This window comes from Heteronotia binoei, chromosome 8 (genome assembly GCF_032191835.1).
Source record: "Heteronotia binoei isolate CCM8104 ecotype False Entrance Well chromosome 8, APGP_CSIRO_Hbin_v1, whole genome shotgun sequence".
In the NCBI taxonomy this organism is placed as follows: domain Eukaryota; kingdom Metazoa; phylum Chordata; class Lepidosauria; order Squamata; family Gekkonidae; genus Heteronotia; species Heteronotia binoei.
In genome coordinates, this window is record NC_083230.1 from 128,553,070 (window position 1) to 128,576,141 (window position 23,072).

Genomic DNA, 23,072 nt, shown 5'->3' on the forward strand with positions numbered 1-23,072 from the left:
GGACTGGATGGGCCATTGGCCTGATCTAACATGGCTTCTCTTATGTTCTTATGTACCTCACAGGTTGTCTGTTGGGGGGGAGGAAGGGAAAGGAGATTGTAGGCCGCTCTGAGACTCTGTCCTTGAAAGGGCAGCTGCTGTGAGAGCCCTCTCCAGCCCCACCCACCGCACAGGGTGTCTGTTGTGGGGGAGGAAGGTAAAGGAGATTGTGAGCTGCTCTGAGACTCTTCGGAGTGGAGGGCGGGATATAAATCCAATATCTTCTTCTTCTTCTTCGACATCAGAAAGCGGGGGGGGGAGAGGGGAGGGAAATGTCTGCTGGGCACTCCATTATTCTCTATGGTGACTGACTCCCATCGGGCATAATGGAGAACTGATCCGCTGGTATCTGGGACTTGGAGGGGGGTCTTCAGAGGTAGAAGCACCACATTTTCAGCATAGCAGGGGGTCCAAATCCTATGAGCCCCCAAAGAAGGTGCCCCTATCCTTCATTCTTTCCAATGGAAGGAAGGCATTTAAAAGGTGTGCGGTCCCTTAAATGTGATGGCCAGAACTTTCTGTGGAGTTCAGTTGTGCTGGTCACAACCTTGCTGCTGGCTCCACCCCCAAAGTCCCCAGATATTTCTTGAATTGGACCTAGCAACCCTACCTCCGGTCCCCAAATCCCCAGGGATTTCGCAGGTTGGGATTGGCAGCCTTGTGAGCCCTGCTGTTGTGGACAGCTCCAAGGCACGTAACTAGAGGTCTGCGTATGCCGCCGTTTGAACAAAATGCCCAGTCCCCCTAGCTAGAGATTGCTTCTGTGCTTATTCCTTAAGTCATTCCTTATTCCATCTGTTTGGCCCTCCCTACGGGGTAGGATTGCCAAGTCCAATTCAAGAAATATCTGGGGACTTTGGGGGTGGAGCCATGGACAAGGGTGTGACAAGCATCATTGAACATCAAGGGAGTTCTGGCCATCACACTTAAAGGGACAGCACACTTTTTAAAATGTCTTCCTTCCATAGGAAATAATGAAGGGTAGGGGCACCTTCTTTCGGGGCTCCTAGAATTGGACCCCCTGTTCCAATCATTTTGAAACTTGGGGGGTACTTTGGGGAGAGGCACTAGATACTATACTGAAAATTTGGTGCCTCTAACTCAAAAAAGAGCTCCCCCAGAGCCCCCGAAACCTCCAGATCAATTCCCCATTATACCCTATGAGTATCGATCTCCACATAGGGAATAATGAAGTGCTCAGCGGACGTTTCCCTCCCTCACCCCGTTTCTGGGGACTCTGAAGCGAGGGAGTGGCCTCTCTACTCACGAGTTGCTGCCAACTTCTTCAAAGTTAACACAGACACCCCATCCCAAGAGGAGGCCTTTCCAATTGGAGACTGGAGCCTCTGGAGGGGGAAAGTCACATGGTTGCTTTGGGGGCGGGGCTTCCCCCCTCCGGCCAGCTGACTGGGGGCGGGAAGGAGCCTGGGAAAGCGGAAGAACCCCCGCAGGGACCTGGGGATTGGCAAACCTACTACAGGGATTTATTATCTTACCATCTGATTGATCCCAGTAGGAAGCAATAGAACAAAACAGTAGACAAGTGCGCCTTTAAGACCAACTAAGTGTTGTTCAGAATGCAAGCTTTCTTATGCTCTTAAGCAGACTTTATCAGACAAAAGGGAATGGAAGCAGTAATTCTTAATATAAGTGGGCAGTGTGGAATCACGGGGAAACAGGGGAATGTTACCTAGATTCTGCTTTTTATCACTCTCCAGTGTTTTTTCAGCCCTGCTTTGTTCTAACACTAACAAACACAGATCCCTATTTCTGATTCTTTTAATCATCTAAAAACATTCCCAGGAATAGCTGCTTCCATTCCCATTTTGTCTGATGAAGTCTGCTTAAGAGCGCACGAAAGCTTACATTCTGAATAAAACTTAGTTGGTCTTAAAGGTGCATTTGTCTACTGCTTTGTTCTATTACCATCCGATTGCTGCCTCTCGGGCCGACACATATGTTTTCATCTGTAAAATGTGCCCACACCGCCTACGTTATGTTTTATACTATTGCTTCTAACTTTGACATGAGCCCCGTGGCGCAGAGTGGTAAAGCTGCAGTACTGCAGTCGGAGCCCTCCGCTCACGACTTGAGTTTGATTCCGGCGGAAGCTGGTTCAGGTAGCCGGCTCGAGGTTGATTCAGCCTTCCATCCTTCCCAGGTCGGTAAAATGAGTCCCCAGCTTGCTGGGGGGAAAGCGTAGAGGACTGGGGAAGGCAAGGGCAAACCACCCCGTAAGAAGTCTGCCGTGAAAACATTGTGAAAGCAACGTCACCCCAGAGTCGGAAACGACTGGTGCTTGCACGGGGGAACTTTCCTTTCCCTAACTTTGATATTATTCTATTCAGGGGCCATTTTGTAGAAAAATAGGTGGTGGAGCTCATTAGCATAACTCATTAGCATATGCCATTCCCTCCCCCCCCCCCAGCCAAAAGCAACCCGATGCAAGAAAGGAGAGCCCCCGGCAAGCGAGGCCTGCTTGGGTTGGCTGAAAGTCCAGCCAACCCAAGCAGACCTCGCTCGCATGCGGCTCTCCTGGGCTGCCTCGCCCCCCCAGTCAAAAGGCCAACAAGCCACCCGCTGCCCCAAATCACATAAGAAGCGGAGAAAGGGTGGTGTGGGCTTCTCCAGGGGTTAATGAGGGCTGCTGTGGGCGTGGCAAAGCTCCAGGTGGCTGGCTGGATGCCCGCTTTCCTAATCCAGGGATTGTTATGCAGCTGCACCTCCTATTCAGTGGACAAGGGAGGTGGGGAGGAGGAGGGGGAACCCTCAGAAAGGTTCAGGAGCTGCGCTTCTGTGAGCTCCTGCTGAATTTGAGGCCTGGTTCTATTACTATTTTATTGTTGGGTTTTGTTATTTATTTCTGCTTGTAATCCGCTCCGAGCCCCACCTAGGAGAAAGGGTGGCATATAAATCTAGTAAAATAAATAAATAAATACATAAATAAATTTCTGTCATTCACATGCTTCCCCCCCCCCCCGCACACTTTGTCCTGAGTCCAGCCCCCCAGACAGACGACTCGGCACCCGTTTCTTTGCCTTGGAAGAGGAGGAAGAAGGTCTGCGTCCCCAACACCAGGCTGCTGGTTTTTGTGAGGTGCATTTTGTGTCTGCAAAGAACTGCAGGACAGTTACAAGAGAGCTTATTCATGAGGAACAGCTAGACCCAAGTCCACTAGCATCTCCGACACCAACTAGATTTTTGAGCGTATGAGCTTATGGGAGTCTCTGATGAAGCGAGTTTTGACTCCGGAAAGTTTATTCCCCAAAGATATAGTTAGTCTCTAAAGAGGCATTGAAGAGGAAGAAGAGATTGGATTTATATCCTGCCCTTTGCCACCCAAAGGAATCTCAGAGCAGTTGACAAATCTCCTTTCCCTTCCCAGTATGGTGGGAAGGGAGAGCCAGTTTGGTGCAATGCTTAAGCGTGCGGGCTCTTATTTGGGAGAACCGGGTTTGATTCCCCAGTCCTCCACTTGCAGTTGCTGGAATGGCCTTGGATCAGCCAGAGCTCTCTTACCTGGGAGAACCGGGTTTGATTCCCCCCTCCTCCACTTGCACCTGCTGGAATGGCCTTGGGTCAGCCAGAGCTCTCTTATCTGGGAGAACCGGGTTTGATTCCCCACTCCTCCACTTGCACCTGCTGGAATGGCCTTGGGTCAGCCAGAGATCTCTTCTCTGGGAGAACCGGGTTTGATTCCCCCCTCCTCCACTTGCACCTGCTGGAATGGCCTTGGGTCAGCCAGAGCTCTCTTATCTGGGAGAACCGGGTTTGATTCCCCAGTCCTCCACTTGCACCTGCTGGAATGGCCTTGGGTCAGCCAGAGCTCTCTTATCTGGGAGAACCGGGTTTGATTCCCCACTCCTCCACTTGCACCTGATGGAATGGCCTTGGGTCAGCCAGAGATCTCTTATCTGGGAGAACCGGGTTTGATTCCCCACTCCTCCACTTGCACCTGCTGGAATGGCCTTGGGTCAGCTAGAGCTCTCTTATCTGGGAGAACTGGGTGTGATTCCCTACTCCTCCACTTGCAGCTGCTGGAATGGCCTTGGGTCAGCCAGAGCTCTCTTATCTGGGAGAACCGGGTTTGATTCCCCACTCCTCCACTTGCACCTGCTGGAATGGCCTTGGGTCAGCCAGAGATCTCTTCTCTGGGAGAACCGGGGTTGATTCCCCCCTCCTCCACTTGCACCTGCTGGAATGGCCTTGGGTCAGCCAGAGCTCTTATCTGGGAGAACCGGGTTTGATTCCCCAGTCCTCCACTTGCACCTGCTGGAATGGCCTTGGGTCAGCCAGAGCTCTCTTATCTGGGAGAACCGGGTTTGATTCCCCACTCCTCCACTTGCACCTGCTGGAATGGCCTTGGGTCAGCCAGAGATCTCTTATCTGGGAGAACCGGGTTTGATTCCCCACTCCTCCACTTGCACCTGCTAGAATGGCCTTGGGTCAGCCAGAGCTCTCTTATCTGGGAGAACCGGGTTTGATTCCCCCCTCCTCCACTTGCACCTGCTGGAATGGCCTTGGGTCAGCTAGAGCTCTCTTATCTGGGAGAACTGGGTGTGATTCCCTACTCCTCCACTTGCAGCTGCTGGAATGGCCTTAGGTCAGCCAGAGCTCTCTTATCTGGGAGAACTGGTTTGATTCCCCACTCCTCCACTTGCACCTGCTGGAATGGCCTTGGGTCAGCCAGAGATCTCTTCTCTGGGAGAACCGGGTTTGATTCCCCCCTCCTCCACTTGCACCTGCTAGCATGGCCTTGGGTCAGCCATAGCTCTGGTAGGAGTGGTCCTTGAAAGGGCAGCTGCTGTGAGAGCCCTCTCAGCCCCACCCACTTCACAGGGTGTCTGTTGTGGGGAAGGAAGGGAAAGGAGATTGTAGGCCGCTCTGAGACTCTGTCCTTGAAAGGGCAGCTGCTGTGAGAGCCCTCTCAGCCCCACCCACCTCACAGGTTGTCTGTTGTGGGGGTGGAAGGGAAAGGAGATTGTAGGCTGCTCTGAGACTCTGTCCTTGAAAGGGCAGCTGCTGTGAGAGCCCTCTCAGCCCCACCCACCTCACAGGTTGTCTGTTGTGGGGAAGGAAGGGAAAGGAGATTGTAGGCCGCTCTGAGACTCTGTCCTTGAAAGGGCAGCTGCTGTGAGAGCCCTCTCAGCCCCACCCACTTCACAGGGTGTCTGTTGTGGGGGGGGAGGAAGGGAAAGGAGATCATGAGCCGCTCTGAGACTCTTCGGAGTGGAGGGCGGGATATAAATCCAATATCTTCTTCTTCTTCTTCGTCTTCTGTGTTCTGCAAAAATACCACACAGTCCGTCGGGGGAGAAAGAAACCCACAAACAAACATGCTGTTGTTAGGCCTGACAAAAGCCTTGTCCGTGCTTTCGGTTTCCTCAAACTGGCACTCGAATTCCTCTCCTGCTGAGAGTTTCATTTCTCACAGAGGAGCCCCTTTCAAACAACAAGGCCTTTGTCAACAAAGAATGTTGATCTTCTGACTGAACCGGATCTGGAGGGCCAAGCAGCTGGCCAGATCCTGCCTCTCCTTGTGAGCATCACTGCGGAGCGGAGCTGTGTTGTTCTGCAGTCGGCCAGCTGGACTCGAGTCCAATTTGGTGTCGTGGTTAAGTGCGCGAACTCGTATCTGGGAGAACCAGGTTTGATTCCCGCTCTTCCACTTGCAGCTTCTGGCGTGAGCTTGAGTCAGACACAAGTTCTGTCAGAGCTGTTCTTTGAAAGAGTAGTTTCTGTCAGAGCTCTCTCAGCCCCACCTGCCTCACAGGGTGTCTGTTGTGGGAAGGGGAAGAAGAAGACTGCAGATTTATGCCCTGCCCTTCTCTCTGAAGCAGCTTAGAATCCCCTATATCTTCTCCCCCCCACAACAGGCACCCTGTGAGGTGTGAGGTGAGGAGAAAATGGCTGCTTTGGAGAAGGGACCCTATTGCAAGCTGCCACCGGGAGGATCATCACCTCTGAAGAGCCCCTTCGACACATGCCGATCCTGGCGTGATGATGTGAAGACATCAGGTTAGAACGGATAAAAGGAAGTCCTTCTTCACCCAAAGGGTGATTCACACGTGGAATTCACTGCCACAGGAGGCGGTGGCTACAAGCAAAGACAGCTTCAAGAGGGGATTGGATAAAATTATGGAGCAGAGTTCCATTATTGGCTATTAGCCACAGCGTATTGTTGGAACTCTCTGTCCGGGGCAGTGATGCTCTGTATTCTTAGTGCTTGAGGGGGCAACAGTGGGAGGTCTTCTAGTGTTCTGGCCCCACTGGTGGACCTCCTGATGGCACCTGGTTTTTTGGCCAATGTGTGACACAGAGTGTTGGACTGGATGGGCCTTTGGCCTGAGCCTACATGGCTTCTCTTATGTTTTTATGTATGGGGCAGTGATGCTCTTTATTCTTTCTACTTGAGGGGGCAACAGTGGGAGGGTTTCTACTGTCCTGGCCCTACTGGTGGACCTACTGATGGCCCCTAGGTTTTGGCTGCTGTGTGACACAGAGGGTTGGACTGGAAAGGCCATTGGTCTGATCCAAAATGGCTCCTCTTATGTTCTTATGTGACACAGAGGGTTGGACTGGATGGGCCATTGGCCTGATCCAACATGGCTCCTCTTGTTGGACTGGATGGGCCATTGGCCTGATCCAAGATGGATTCTCTTATGTTCTTATGTGACACAGAGTGTTGGACTGGAGGGGCCATTGGCCTGATCCAACGTGGCTTCACTTATGTTCTTATGTGACACAGAGGTCGTTTTCGCACTCACCTTCAGCCGGCGCGACCCCCCTCTTCACCGCGCAGGATCTGCGCTGATTTCGCACTAAAAGCCGCGGAGCAGACTTTTGCGCCGGAAACTCCCGGCGCAAAAGCCGCTCAAACGGAAACTGCTTTTTTGGCGGTTTCCGTTTGAGCGGCTTTTGCACCGGGAGTTTCCGGCGCAAAAGGCTGCTCCGCGGCTTTTAGTGCGAAATCCGCGCAGATCCTGCGCGGTGAAGAGGGGGGTCGCGCCGGCTGAAGGTGAGTGCGAAAACGACCAGAGTATTGGACTGGAGGGGCCATTGGCCTGAGCCAACATAGCTTCTCTTATGTTCTTCTGTGACACAGAGTGTTGGACTGGATGGGCCACTGGCCTGATCCAACAGGGCTTCTCTTATGTTCTTCTGTGACACAGAGTATTGGACTGAATGGGCCATTGGCCTGATCCAACATGGCTTCTCTTATGTTCTTCTGTGACACAGAGTGTTGGACTAGATGGGCCATTGGCCTGATCCAACATGGCTTCTATTATGTTCTTCTGTGACACAGAGTGTTGGACTGAATGGGCCACTGGCCTGATCCAGCATGGCTTCTCTTATGTTCTTCTGTGACACAGAGTATTGGACTGAATGGGCCATTGGCTTGATCCAACATGGCTTCTCTTATGTTCTTCTGTGACAGAGGGTTGGACTGGATGAGCCACTGGCCTGACCCAACATGGCTTCTCTTATGTTCTTATGTGACACAGAGTGTTGGACTGGATGGGCCACTGGCCTGAGGCAACATGGCTTCTTATTCCAGTTAGGTTTTAACTGACTTACGACCACCGCCACGATATCAGATCCAATTGGATGTCCAAGAACACCGAATGCCATCCTAAATCATACGGAATTAGCACCAAATTGTTTAAACTATTTAAAATAGTTTATTTTACTGTTTAATTTAACTGTTTTTATTGTTATTCTATTATGTTTGTGGGCGGGGAGGTCAGGATATAAACCGAATAAGCTTAACTAAACTACCTATGCGGCCCTTACGTTAAGCAAGTTTGGCCACCCCTAGGCCAAGATCACCCAATGAACTTCCATCAGGTGGGATTCGAACGCGGGTCTCCCAAATCCTAGGCTGACTCACTAACCCCCAAACCACACCAGTTCTCAATAGACAGAGGCTGTTGAAATAGGCATCTGAAGCTTTTCGTGTCATGGAAATAAGAAACATTCCAGCAAGTGTCTATTTAAAAAAGGCAGGGCGTTTTCTCCAGATCTGTTGGCAACTGCAGCTGCTGTGTGGCATTTACTGACAATAGAAGACTGACAAGGTAAACACCGACCTCTAGTGGCCAAAGCGGTATCTGCATGCCACTGTTTTATGCCCCAAATAAATGAGAATCTTGGGACTTAACAACATTTCAAACCAGGAGGATCTTTTGTGGGCAGCAGCCCTCTTGTTCAGATACAACGAGGGGATCCTTGATGGGCAAACATTTTACGCAAGAGATTGGAAGAGTAAAGTTTCCAAAAGATGTCTGTGAATGCAGGAAGAAGCATTTCCCTGGTCATAGAATATCAAATATTCATCATCAGCCAATCAGAAGAAGAGCCTGGATTTATATCCCACCCTTCACTTGGAATCTCAAAGCAATTTACAATCTCCTTTCCCTTCCACTCCCCAGAAGAGACACCCTGTGGGGCTGAAAGTGCTCTGAGAGAACTGCTCTTGAGAGAACTGCAAGATCACCCAGCAGGTGCAAGTGGAGGAGGGAAGAATCAAACCCGGTTCAACCAGATAAGAGTCCGCGCACTTCACCGCTACACCAAACTGGATCTCCCTTTAGAAGAAGATATTGGATTTATACCCCACCCTTCACTCTCTCAGAGTGGCTCACAATCTCCGTTATCTTCCTCCCCCCTCCAACAGACACCCTGTGAGCTGGGTGGGGCTGAGAGAGCTCTCCCAGAAGCAGCCCTTTCAAGGACAACTCTGTAAGAGCGATGGCTGACCCAAGGCCATTCCAGCAGCTGCCAGTGGATGAGTGGGGAATCAAACTCAGTTCTCCCAGATAAGAGTCCGCACACTTCACCACTACACCAAACTGGCTCTCCCTTTAGAAGAAGATATTGGATTTATACCCTGCTCTCCACTCTGAGTCTTGGAATGGCTCACAATCTCCTTTATCTTCTTCCCCCCTCCAACAGACACCCTGTGAGCTGGTTGGGGCTGAGAGAGCTCTCCCAGAAGCTGCCCTTTCAAGGACAACCCTGTGAGAGCTATGGCTGACCCAAGGCCGTTCCAGCAGCTGCAAGTGGAGGAGGGGGAATCAAACCCGGTTCTCCCAGATAAGAGAGCTCTGGCTGACCCAAGGTCATTCCAGCAGCTGCAAGTGGAGGAGTGGGGAATCACACCCGGTTCTCCCAGATACGAGAGCTCTGGCTGACCCAAGGCCATTCCAGCAGGTTCAAGTGGAGGAGTGGAGAATCAAACCCCGTTCTCCCAGATAACAGAGCTATGGCTCACCCAAGGCCATTCCAGCAGCTGCAAGTGGAGGAGTGGGGAGTCAAACCCGGTTCTCCCAGATAAGAGAGCTCTGGCTGACCGAAGGCCGTTCCAGCAGCTGCAAGTGGAGGAGGGGGGAATCAAACCTGGTTCTCCCAGATAAGAGAGCTCTGGCTGACCCAAGGCCGTTCCAGCAGCTGCAAGTGGAGGAGGGGGGAATCATACCCAGTTCTCCCAGGTAAGAGAACTCTGGCTGACCCAAGGCCATTCCAGCAGGTGCAAAAGGAGGAGGGGGGAATGATACCCAGTTCTCCCAGGTAAGAGAACTCTGGCTGACCCAAGGCCATTCCAGCAGGTGCAAAAGGAGGAGGGGGGAATCAAACCCAGTTCTCCCAGATATGAGCCCATGCACTTAACCACTGCACCAGACTGGCTCTACCCCAAACTAGCTCAGGATGCCCTACAAGTGGCTTTTGCCCTCTCTTGTGCAGAGGAAATTCCAGGCGGGTGGAGGAGGGAAGCCCAGCTCTCTTAAGATGGCTGCGATGTAGGCCAGGGGTGGCCAACGGTAGCTCTCCAGATTTTTTTTTTGCCTACATCACCCATCAGCCCCAGCCAGCATGGCCAATGGCTGGGGCTGATGGGAGTTGTAGGCAAAAAACATCTGGAGAGTTGGCCACCCCTGATGTAGGGTTCCCAGGGGTGGGATTCTAGCAGGACTGCTTTGCCTATTAGGCCACACACCCCTGATGTAGCCAATCCTCCAGCTCTTGGAGGATTGGCTACATCATGGAGGCGTGGCCTAATAGGCAAAGCAGCTCCTGCTACAATCCTACCCCTGATGGTTGCCAGCGTTCAGAGAGGGGGGCTTGTTCTCCCAGAATTACCACTGAGTTCCAGAGGACAGAGTTCTGTTCCTCTGAAGAAAATGGCAGCTTTGGAGAGCGGACTCGAGGGCGTCGTACCGCAGCACGGTCCCTTCCCTCCCCAGACCCCAGTTTCCACCCCTAAATCTACAGGAATTTCCCACTCTGGAGTGGGCGACTTGTCAGACACCTTCAAGGCCCGCTCAGGAAACCTTTGGGGAAGGGGGGCCTCACCTCACAGGTACAGATTTCACAAGGATCCCCTCCTGGCTGGAAACTCTCCCCTGGTCCGTAGAGCCGGCCGTCATAACTGCAGTCTGGGAGGAGAGAGGCCAAGGCAGAGAGGAAGGTTTGGGTTAGGGGGGGCACAGAAGGTGCTGAAGAAGAAGGCGGCCGTAGAGTTATACCCCGCCCTTCTCTCTGAATCAGAGTCTCAGAACGGCTTTCAATCTCCTATATCTTCTCCCCCCACAACAGACACCCTGCGAAGTGGGTGGGTCTGAGAGGGCTCTCACAGCAGCTGCCCTTTCAAGGACAACCTCTGCCAGAGCTATGGCTGACCCAAGGCCATTCCAGCAGCTGCAAGTGGAGGAGGGGGGAATCAAACCCGGTTCTCTCAGAGAAGAGTCCGCACGCTTAACCACTGCACCCAACTGGCTCCCAGATCCACCCTGCGAGGTAGGTGGGGCTGAGAGAGATCTGACAGAAGCTGCCCTTTCAAGGACAGCTCCTGCGAGAGCTCTGGCTGACACAAGGCCATTCTAGCAGGGGCAAGTTGAGGAGTGGGGAATCAAACCTGGTTCTCCCAGATAAGAGAGCTCTGGCTGACCCAAGGCTATTCCAGCAGCTGCAAGTGGAGGAGAGGGGAATCAAACCCGGTTCTCCCAGATAAGAGAGCCCTGGCTGACCCAAGGCCATTCCAGCAGCTGCAAGTGGAGGAGTGGGGAATCAAACCCGGTTCTCCCAGATAAGAGAGCTCTGGCTGACCCAAGGCCATTCCAGCAGCTGCAAGTGGAGGAGAGGGGGAATCAAACCCGGTTCTCCCAGATAAGAGAGCTCTGGCTGACCCAAGGCCATTCCAGCAGCTGCAAGCGGAGGAGGGGGGAATCAAACCCGGTTCTCCCAGATAAGAGAGCTCTGGCTGACCCAAGGCCATTCCAGCAGCTGCAAGCGGAGGAGTGGGGAACCGAACCCTGTTCTCCCAGATAAGAGTCCGTGCGCTTCACGACACCAAACTTGTGAGCAAAAATTCTACTTCGTGAGTTACTGGCATTGCAGTTGTGAGCTACAGCATAAATTAATTTGCTCTGGGGCTGTTTTTCCTGAGCTAAGACATGACTGTGTGAGCCGCTCTGAGCCTGCCTCGGTGGGGAGGGCAGGATACAAATGGAATTAATTAATTATTAATCAATTAATAATAAACAATCAATCAATGATTAATCAATCAATCAATTAAATAAATAAATAAAATAATGTGTGAGCTGGAGGCTAAAAGAAATGTGACCTAGCTCACACAAACTCAGCGTAGAGGGAACACTGGTGCCAACACCCCTGAGGTCCCGCTTCTTCCACCTTCACAAACCTGCATGCCCCCCCCCCCCGCCTTCCAGACCCCCGCTGCCCAGCTTCACACACCCCTCTGAGGGCCCCCACTCCACAACCCACCTGCACACAGCGGGCAGCACTCTCCGGGGACTTCGATCAGGTTGACGCAGGAGCTGATGCAGACGATCTCGGCGCACGTAGCCACGCCATCCACGCACATGCACGCCATGCAAGGCACGGAGGAGGAAAGCCAGCGGCTGCCGTCCGCCCGCTCTCGGCCCTCGTACATGCAGCCTGCAGGGAGAGAGGGCCATGCGCACGCATGTGACGCGGTCTTGCCCTTGGACGAACCATTGTCAGCTCTTCCAAAGTCACCTCCGAAGACTGGAAAGAATTGCATCTGGGAGCTGAACCATGTGAAGTCTTTCTGGGCTGCAAACTTGCTGCTCTGGCAGAGGGGGGGGAGAGGTGGGGCTCATTCGGAGTGCGGGCTGGGGGGCTTTGGCTCTGGGGGTGAGCCCCTGCTTGGCACGCAGGAGGTCCCAGGTTCAATTCCCAGCACCTCCAGTTAAAAGAAATAGGAAAGGCCTTACCTGCCATTGCGTTTTTAGCCTCATAAGAAAGTAAGAGGAGCCACGTTGGAACAGGCCAATGGCCCCTCCAGTCCAACACGCTGTGTCACACAGTGGCCAAAAAACCCAGATGCCATCAGGAGGTCCATCAGTGGGGCCAGGGCACCAGAAGCCCTCCCACTGTGCCCCCCGCCAAGCACCAAGAATACAGAGCATCACTTGCCCCAGACGTCAGAACATAAGAGAAACCATGCTGGATCAGGCCAATGGCCCATCCAGTCCAACACTCTGCGTCAAGTAAGAACGTAAGAGAAGCCCTGTTGGATCAGGCCAGTGGCCCCTCCAGTCCAACACTCTGTATCACATAAGAACAGAAGAGAAGCCATGTTGGATCAAGCCAGTGGCCCCTCCAGTCCAGCACTCTGTGTCACAGAAGAACATAAGAGAAGCCATATTGGATCAGGCCAGTGGCCCCTCCAGTCCAGCACTCTGTATCACATAAGAACAGAAGAGAAGCCATGTTGGATCAAGCCAGTGGCCCCTCCAGTCCAGCACTCTGTGTCACATAAGAACAGAAGAGAAGCCATGTTGGATCAGGCCAGTGGCCCATCCAGTCCAGCACTCTGTGTCACATAAGAACATAAGAGAAGCCATGTTGGATCAAGCCAGTGGCCCCTCCAGTCCAGCACTCTGTATCACATAAGAACAGAAGAGAAGCCATGTTGGATCAAGCCAGTGGCCCCTCCAGTCCAGCACTCTGTGTCACATAAGAACAGAAGAGAAGCCATGTTGGAACAGGCCAATGGCCCATCCAGTCCAACACTCTGTGTCACATAAGAACATAAGAGAAGGCATGTTGGATCAGGCCAATGGGCCATCCCATCCAACAACACTTTGTGTCACACAATGCCCAAAACCCAGGTTCCCTCAAGAGGTCCACCAGTAGGACCAGAACTCCAGAAGCCTTCCCACTGTTGCCCCCCAAGCACCAAGACGACAGAATATCACTTTCCCCAGATATAAGAACATAAGAGAAGCCATGTTGGATCAGGCAAATGGCCCATCTAGTCCAACACTCTGTGTCACACAGTAGCCAAAAACCTCAGGTGCCATCAGGAGGTCCATCAGTGGGGCCAGGACACCAGAAGCCCTCCCACTGTGCCCCCCGCCAAGCACCAAGAATACAGAGCATCACTTGCCCCAGACATCAGAACATAAGAGAAGCCATGCTGGATCAGGCCAATGGCCCATCCAGTCCAACACTCTGCGTCATGTAAGAACGTAAGAGAAGCCCTGTTGGATCAGGCCAGTGGCCGCTCCAGTCCAACACTCTGTGTCACACAAGAACATAAGAGAAGCCATATTGGATCAGGCCAGTGGCCCATCCAGTCCAACACTCTGTGTCACAGAAGAACATAAGAGAAGCCATGTTGGATCAGGCCAGTGGCCCATCCAGTCCAACACTCTGTGTCACATAAGAACGTAAGAGAAGCCATATTGGATCAGGCCAGTGGCCCCTCCAGTCCAACACTCTGTGTCACATAAGAACATAAGAGAAGCCATGTTGGATCAGGCCAGTGGCCCCTCCAGTCCAACACTCTGTGTCACATAAGAACGTAAGAGAAGCCCTGTTGGATCAGGCCAGTGGCCCCTCCAGTCCAACACTCTGTGTCCCAGAAGAACATAAGAGAAGCCATATTGGATCAGGCCAGTGGCCCCTCCAGTCCAACACTCTGTGTCACAGAAGAACATAAGAGAAGCCATGTTGGATCAGGCCAGTGGCCCATCCAGTCCAACACTCTGTGTCACATAAGAACAGAAGAGAAGCCATGTTGGATCAGGCCAATGTTCCTAGGAATATTAAAAAAATATTTGAGTATAATTATAAAAGAATCTGGAGTGGAATTCAAGTTAAAATGAGAGACTGGAGGAAGAGGAAAGAGTCAATTAGTACAAGGAATGCTATGGTTAAAATGTTTCTAGTTCCTAGGTTGACTTATTTATTTTATGTATTGCCTTGGCATATACCAGAATACGTACTGAAGAGATGGCAAGGAGATATAGATAGATTTGTTTTTGCATCAAAGAAACCAAGGACAGCTAATAGGTATAGATATTATGGTATTAAAGATGGGGGATGGGGGATTCTCAATATAATTTACTATTATGATGCATATCAATTAAGGCACTTAATGATTTGGTTGGAGGGAGAATTAGGAGAAGAGCTGAACGGGATAGAAAAGGAAAATTTAGAGGTAGTAGGAGGTAAGGAAAGTTTATTTGAGAGAACGAAAAGGAGGAAGAAGATAGGTGATAAATTATCAACCTTTATGGGGCCCAGTAGGGTATGGGAGAAGTGGAAAAAAGAACTCGCTCCGGAGATATCATCTATTACTAAAATGTGGTATTATGATAAATTTGCTCCATTAAGGGGATCGCTGTCAAAGGAAGTAGGAGATAAACTGAAGAGGATTACGATTCGAGAATTGAAAGAGGTTTGGGGTACTGATGGGGTGAAGAAAGAGGAGTATAATATTTTGAATAATATTAATTGGTTGTTAAAAAGTCAAATCTCCTCATTGCTGAAGGAGGAAGAACTTAAAAATATTGGTAAAAGAATTAATACTCCCTTTGAAAACTTGGTGAAAGAGTATAGCGAAGATAAGTCAAAAATAGTTTCAAAATTGTATAAGATTTTATTAGGTACAGGGAAATCCCCGAGAGAATTTTTGAAGGAACATTGGGAAACAGATATTGGAGATAAAATTTTAAATGAAGATTGGGAGAGGATGTTTAGATTACCTCCCTTTGTTACAACATTTAGGTTAGTGCAGGAGCAGGGATTGAAGATGATACAGAAATGGTATTATACACCCATTAAGATGTATTATATTTCTAAATCAGGGAGTAAAAATTGTTGGAGGAAATGTGGAGAAATTGGAACTTTCAGTCACATGTGGTGGGATTGTCCCTTAGTGAAAAAATTCTGGTTGCAGGTTGGCATAGAGATGACAAAGATTATGGGATGGAAAATAAGTATATCTAAAGCAATGGCAATTATTAATTTGGATGGTGTGGGATTAAGATCAAAAGAGGATAGTAAATGGATTAATTTGATGTTAGTAGCAGCAAGACAAGTGATAGCAAGGAATTGGAAAGAAGCGAGGAATTGACAATTAATCACTGGAGGGATAAAATGAATTATATAATTATTTTGGAGTATTTAACGATGAAGATACGAAGAATGAACGGATTAAAGGTTAGGGAACAGGAGGAGGGGTGGTTTAGGAAGATGGTGAGATATTTGGAAAAGTTTAAACAATTTAAGACGATTGGTTGGTTAATAAGAAAATGAATGGATAAGATGTTTAAATAGAGTGATGGAGTTGTATTTGGAAGAAATGTTAATAGTTATAAATTTATGGAATATTATAATGTATCTATGGCCTGGGACTCTCACAGAGGTGGATTGGTGTTGGAATATATAACAATAAAAATTAAAAAAAAAAAAAAAGGATCAGGCCAATGGCCCATCCAGTCCAACACTCTGTGTTACATAAGGACAGAAGAGAAGCCATGATGGATCAAGCCAACGGCCCATCCAGACCAACACTCAGTGTCACACAGTGGCCAAAAAATCCAGGTGCCATCAGGAGGTCCATCAGTGGGGCCAGGACTCTAGAAGCCCTCCCACTGTTGCCCCCCCCAACCCCCCCCCCCACCAAGAATACAAAGCATCACTGCCCCAGACAGAGAGTTCTAAGAACATAAGAGAAGCCACGTTGGAACAGGCCAATGGCCCATCCAGTCCAACACTCTGTGTCACATAGTGGCCAAAAAACACAGGTGGCCATCAGGAGGTCCATCAGTAGGGCCAGGACACTAGAAGCCCTCCCACTGTTGCCCCCCGCCCCCAAGCACCAAGAATACAGAGCATCACTTGCCCCAGACATCAGAACATAAGAGAAGCCATGTTGGATCAGGTCAATGGCCAATCCAGTCCAACACTCTGTGTCACACAGTGGCCAAAAAATCCAGGTTCCATCAGGAGGTGTGTCAGTGAGACCAGGACACTAGAAGCTCTTCCCATGCACTAAGAATACAGAGCATCACTGCCACAGACAGAGAGCTCCAACAATACGCTGTGGCTAAGAGCCACTGATGGACCTCTGCTCCATATGTTGATCCAATCCTGTCTTGAAGCTGTCTATGCTTGTAGCCACCACCACCTCCTGTGGCAGTGAATTCACACGTTAATCACCCTTTGGGTGAAGAAGGACTTCCTTTTATCTGTTCTAACCCGACTGCTCAGCAGTTTCATTGAGTGCCCCCGAGTTTTTGTATTGTGAGAAAAGGACTTCTTTCTGTACCTTCTCTATCCCATGCACAATCTTGTAAACCTCGACCATGTCACCCCTCCTGTACCTGCATTTTGGTTACTGGTGCAAGAGGAGGATCAAGGAGTTGGGAACGCAGAAACACCTTCCCTGATCAGCCCCTTCCACGCTCAACGGCCTGGGTCGAGCAAAGGATCCCATCTTCCTTCGAGAAAATACCCCACTGTGGGAATCCCTGTTCTGAGCCCTAGTCCAGGCATCCTGACCTTCGAAATAAGCAGGGCCTTTTTTGTGGGGGCTCCTTGACGGCGGAACTTTTCAAATGGCCAAGGTTCAGCTCTAAAATGAAGATCTGTGTTGGCTGTAAGATGGGCTAGAAAAGCTTTCTGGTCATAAACCGAGAGATAAACTAGCAGGTGGGTACCTTTGCAGCGGGGACAACAGACCCCCGGCTCAGTCACTGGATGGGAGCAGCTTGTCAGGGGACACTGGATGACATCACACTGGACATTCCCGTCCTGCAAAGGGGAAGAAGAAGGTGATCAATTCAGCCTCTTTGCCCCAGCACTCTCCTGTTCCCTTTCTGTCTAGAGATTCAGGGGATCTTTCCATGTCTCCCCTGGCTGGCTGGATGGCTGGTTGCACAGAAACTTGATGCTTTTGTGGTATAGGGGCCAGGCCCTAGAGTCTCACAGAGTTCTTTCCTACCTAGCTCACCTAGCAGAAGTAAGGCTGCCATGCTCCAGGTCTAATTATAGCATTGGTGAAAAGTGCAATGGCCCATCCAGTCCAACACCCTGTGTCACACAGTGGCCAAAAAACAGGTGTCATCAGGAGCTCCATCAGTGGGGTCAGGACACTAGAAGCCCTCCCACTGTTGCCCCCCCAAGCACCAAGAAGACAGAGCATCACTGCCCCAGACATAAGAACATAAGAGAAGCCATGTTGGATCAGGCCATGGCCCATCCAGTCCAACACTCTGTGTCAAATAAGAACATAAGAGAAGCCATGTTGGATCAGGCCAATGGTCAATCCAGTCCAACACTCTGTGTCAAATAAGAACATAAGAGAAGCCATGTTGGATCAGGCCAATGGTCCATCCAGTCCAACACTCTGTGTCACATAAGAACATAAGAGAAGCCATGTTGGATCAGGCCAATGGCCCCTCCAGTCCAACAGTCTGTGTCACATAAGAACATAAGAGAAGCCCTGTTGGATCAGGCCAATGGCCCCTCCAGTCCAACACTCTGTGTCACATAAGAACATAAGAGAAGCCATGTTGGATCAGGCCAATGGCCCATCCAGTCCAACACTCTGTGTCACATAAGAACATAAGAGAAGCCATGTTGGATCAGGCCAATGGCCCCTCCAGTCCAACACTCTGTGACACAGTGGCCAAAAATCAGGTGTCATCAGGAGGTTCATCAGTGGGGCCAGGACACTAGAAGCACTTTCCCTACAAAAAAAGGATAAAGCACTTGGGGCTCTTTAGCTTGGAGAAATGTTGACTGCGGGGTGACATGATAGAGGTTGACAAGATTATGCATGGGATGGAGACGGGAGAGAAAGAAGGGCATTTCTCTCTATCTCACAATACAAGAACTTGTGGGCACTCCATGAAATTGCTATGCAGTCGGATTAGAACGGATAAAGAAGTCCTTCTTCACCCACAGGGTGATGAACACATGGAATTCACTGCCACAGGAGGTGGCGGCGGCTACAAGCACAGACAGCTTCAAAAGGGGATTGGATAAACATCTGAAACATAGGCCAATGAGTGGCTACGAGCCACAGCGTATTGATGGAACTCTCTGTCTGGGGCAAGTGATGCTCTGTATTCTTGATGCTTGGGGGGGGGGTGGGCAACAGTAGTAGGGCTTCTAGTGTCCTGGCCCCACTGATGCACCTCCTGATGGCACCTGGGTTTTTTGGCCACTGTGTGACACAGAGTGTTTGACTGGATGGGCCATTGGCTTGATCCAACATGGCTTCTCTTATGTTCTTCTGTGACACAGAGTGTTGGACCGGATGGGCCATTGGCCTGATCCAACATGGCTTCTCTTATGTTCTTATGTGACACAGAGTGTTGGACTGAAGGGGCCATTGGCCTGATCCAAGATGTCTTCTCTTATGTTCTTCTGTGACACAGATTGTTGGACTGGAGGGGCCATTGGCCTGATCCAACATGGCTTCTCTTATGTTCTTATGTGACACAGATTGTTGGACTGGAGGGGCCGTTGGCCTGATCCAAGATGTCTTCTCTTATGTTCTTCTGTGACACAGATTGTTGGACTGGAGGGGCCATTGGCCTGATCCAACATGGCTTCTCTTATGTTCTTCTGTGACACAGAATGTTGGACTGGAGGGGCCATTGGCCTGATCCAAGATGGCTTCTCTTATGTTCTTCTGTGACACAGAGTGATGGACTGGATGGGCCATTGGCCTGATCCAACATGGCTTCTCTTATGTTCTTATGTGACACAGAGTGTTGGACTGGATGGGCCATTGGCCTGATCCAAGATGGCTTCTCTTATGTTCTTATGTGACACAGAGTGTTGGACTGGAGGGGCCACTGGCCTGATCCAACATGGCTTCTCTTATGTTCTTATGTGACACAGAGTGTTGGACTGGAGGGGCCAGTGGCCTGATCCAACATGGCTTCTCTTATGTTCTTCTGTGACACAGATTGTTGGACTGGAGGGGCCAGTGGCCTGATCCAAGATGGCTTCTCTTACCTTCTTATGTTCTCACTTATGTTCTTATGTCCTGCCTGAAGACTGGCATCCTTAGACTGAGCCCCTGTGCTGTACTGATACCCCCCCCCTTACAGTGCTGCCTCAACCAGTCAGAGGGGTGGCTTGTACAGAGAGAACCAGCCCTGGTCTAGACCCCTACAAAGGAAGGTGGAAGAAATAATGCTGCCATCTTGGAACTGTAGGCTTGCCAGTTTTCAGGTCCCAGCAGGGGATCCCCTGGTTTTGCAGGCTCCTTCTCACCCCCAGTCAGCTGGCCAGTGGGCGAAGCCCCACCCCCCACAGCCACCATGTGTCTTTTCACCTCCGAAGGCTTAGAAGATGCTTTGGAACAGCTTGCTTTTTGAAAGGTGTGTGTGCCTATAAACCTCCGGAGGCAGGCTGAATGGGGGTAGGGCCAGCCTGCAAAACAACGTGACTGTTGTGAGAAAGGGAAGGAAAGCAGCCCAGTCCCTCTGTTTGTTCTAGAGTCTCTTCAGCAAACATTTGCACAGTAAAATAGAAAGTACAAGTAAAATAGAACCTCTGGTTTTCCTGTGTTAGCTGGAAGAACTTGGTTGAGTGAAGAGCATGCAACAACTCCCAGGGTGAGTAGATTGCCCCAGTAAGCACAAAGTGTGTACTTTCAAACTGTCTTTATTTTGGCTGCTTTGTGTGTGTGTGTGTGTGAAAGAGAGAGAGAGAGAGAAAGGAAGTTCCCCCAGCTGCTGGGGGATGAGGGAAGGAAGACTGTATTCACGGGAACTGCACTGCTGTATTTGTATTTATTTTAGGGAATGGGAAAGTCTCCTGGCCACACCCCCAAAGTCCCCAAGTGGGGAACTAATGAGCCCTATGGAACTAATGAGCAAATCTGGGATTTTCAAGATCTTGTTTCCCCCGGACCATCTCCGTCCACACCCAGGAGGGAGGGGAAGGGGGGCCCGACACAGAGACTCACCCGGCAGCTGCACTGGAGACAAGACTCGGGGTTAAAGGCCTGCCCATGGGTGTAGAGCTCTCCTTCGAAGAGGCAGTCATGGCACAGCGGGCAGCACTGCCCAGGGCCCAGAGCTGGGTGGGAGCAGAGCGGGTCTTCGCAGGGCATCGGCTCACAGGAGGATTCGCCATTCTGGAAAGAAACCAGAGGTGGGGCAGTGGGGCGTGTCAGCTTGCTTGAGGCGAGGACGACCAGAACAATGGCTGAGCTGGACTAGAATCTGGGAGAGCCGGGTTCGAATCCCCCCTCTGCCGTGGACACTCTCTGGGTGACCTTGGGCCAGTCACAGTGTTTCAGCATTGATGTGAGGATAAAGGAAGAATGTTATAAGCCACTTTGAGTCCCAGTTGGGGAGAAGAGGAGGGGATCTATGAAGTCCTATGAAGACCAAGTCCTATGAGGAAAGGTTGAAGGAGCTGGGCCTGCTTAGCCTGGAGAGGAGGCGGCTGAGAGGTGAGAGGATCACCATCTTCAAGTCCTTGAAGGGCTGTCATCTAGATCCGGGGTGGCCAACAGTAGCTCTCCAGATGTTTTTTGCCTACAACTTCCATCAGCCCCAGCCATTGGCCATGCTGGCTGGGGCTGATGGGAGTTGTAGGCAAAAAACATCTGGAGAGCTACCGTTGGCCACCCCTGATCTAGAGGATGGGGTGGAATTGTTTTCTGTGGCCCCAGAAGGTAGGACCAGAACCAACGGGTTGAAATTAAATCAGAAGAGTTTCCGGCTCAACATTAGAAAGAATTTCCTGACCGTTAGAGCGGTTCCTCAACGGAACAGGCTTCCTCGGGAGGTGGTGGGCTCTCCTTCCTTGGAGGTTTTTAAAAAGAGGCTAGATGGCCATTTGACAGCAATGAAGATCCTGTGAATTTAGGGGGAGGGATTTGTGAGTTTAGAGTGGTTCCTCAGTGGAACAGGCTTCCTCGAGAGGTGGTGGGCTCTCCCTCCTTGGAGGCTTTTCAACAGCGGCTAGATGGCCATCTGATGGAAATGAGGGCCCTGTGAATTTAGGGGGAGGGGTTTGTGAGTTTCCTGCATGGTGCAGGGGGTTGGACTAGATGACCCTGGAGGTCCCTTCCAACTCTGTGATTCTAGGATTCCAATTAAATAAAATAACATGATCCTACCACTGCCTTGAGCTTTGAGGTTGCCACGGCACCCTCCTTCGTTATTGTTTTAGAAGGCTGGGGAGTGTCTCGTTAGCGATTCTGGACACAGCAGTACTGAGGGGCCGTTTCCACAAGATCCCGTTAGAAGACAGGATCTGTCCGTGCGGCCTGGAGGAGATTGATACGGTTTCCCACCTTATTCTGAACTGTCTTTTCCATACAGAGGCAAGGTACAGACTTTTGCGGAACCATCTAATGCTAGCTGAATCTTTAAATCAGGCCCAAACCATTTACTTCCTCTTAGGGGATGGGAGTGATCAACTTTCTTTGGATCTTGCTAAGTTTCTATATGTTACCGACCTTGACAGGAAGAAATTCAATGCTGTCTGTATTTGAAAGAAGATGCTTTTAGTTAAGTATTGCCTATGTCAGCTAATTTTATTACCACTTTGATGGATGTACAAGTTTTATATTGTTACGTTATATTTCTACTTGGTGTTGTGTTGTACTGTTATTGATGAGTTATGTTGCTGCTGTCGATTGGCCTAGAGCCGCAATAAACTGACTGACTGACTGACTTTCTCCCTCCCCATAATTCGAATCCTGCCTGTGACCCTTATCTTACAGCTGAGGCAAAGGCTATTTCCCAGACCAGAAGGTTTCCCAAGTGTATGCAGGGATGAGGCAGACATGGTTTTTTGAGCCTCTGAGGAAGGGTGTTCCACAGTGGTCAGCTAGACCCCAAGAAGAAGATGATGATATTGGATTTATATCCCGCCCTCAACTCCGAATCTCAGAGCGGCTCACAATCTCCTTTCCCTTCCTCCCCCACAACAGACACCCTGGGAGGTGGATGGGGCTGAGAAGGCTCTCCCAGAAGCTGCTCTTTCAAGGACAACTCCTATGAGAGCTCTAGCTGACCCAAGGCCATTCCAGCAGCTGCAAGGGGAGGAGTGGGGAATCAAACCTGGTTCTCCCAGATAAGAGAGCTCTGGCTGACCCAAGACCCTTCCAGCAGCTGCAAGTGGAGGAGTGGGGAATCAAACCTGGTTCTCCCACTCCAGATAAGAGTCTACACACTTAACCACTACACCAAACTGGGGCTTTTGGACTAAGTGCTTAAGTGCTCTCTCAGCAGCTGCCCTTTCAAGGACAACTCCTGCAAGAGCTATGGCTGACCCAAGAGAACTAGTTTGATGTAGTGGTGAAGTGCTTTCAGACACACACAGGAAAAAGCACTTCCAGTCTCCTTGCGATGCACTTTGCAAGTGGATTTGCGAGCGATCTCTAAAGTGCATTGAAAGCCAACTGGAAGTGAATTATTCATCCTTCCTGGGAAGTGTGGAGTACAAAACAGCACGGATTAGAGCAGAGAGCAAGAAGCGGTAACTGGAGCAAGGAATGGCGTGGGGAGGGAGGGGCCAGAACTTACCACGCAGGAGCACTGCTGACACGGATCCAGGGAAGAGAGCCACTGGGCACCTTCGGGGTACTCCTCGCCTGCATGCTGGCACACTGGGGTGGTGGGGAGAGAGAAGAATCAGGGTGACCACATGCACCAGCTGCCTTCCACACACTGGCTCTGCCAGCCTCCCGGGGGGAGGGATGGGCTGCAAATCAC

General features: G+C 50.6%; 1 protein-coding gene across 1 annotated transcript in view; it reads right to left on the reverse strand.

Moving 5' to 3' along the window:
• Window positions 1–23,072, reverse strand: part of LOC132575786 (kielin/chordin-like protein) — a 70,306-nt gene that overhangs the window by 40,378 nt on the left and 6,856 nt on the right. The window contains exons 5-9 of the mRNA XM_060244476.1: window positions 22,884–22,966; window positions 20,306–20,476; window positions 17,037–17,130; window positions 11,824–11,997; window positions 10,393–10,475 (exon numbers count right to left, since the gene is read on the reverse strand). Coding sequence (XP_060100459.1) covers window positions 10,393–10,475; window positions 11,824–11,997; window positions 17,037–17,130; window positions 20,306–20,476; window positions 22,884–22,966 — 605 coding nt within the window. The remainder of the gene's footprint in view (window positions 1–10,392; window positions 10,476–11,823; window positions 11,998–17,036; window positions 17,131–20,305; window positions 20,477–22,883; window positions 22,967–23,072) is intronic.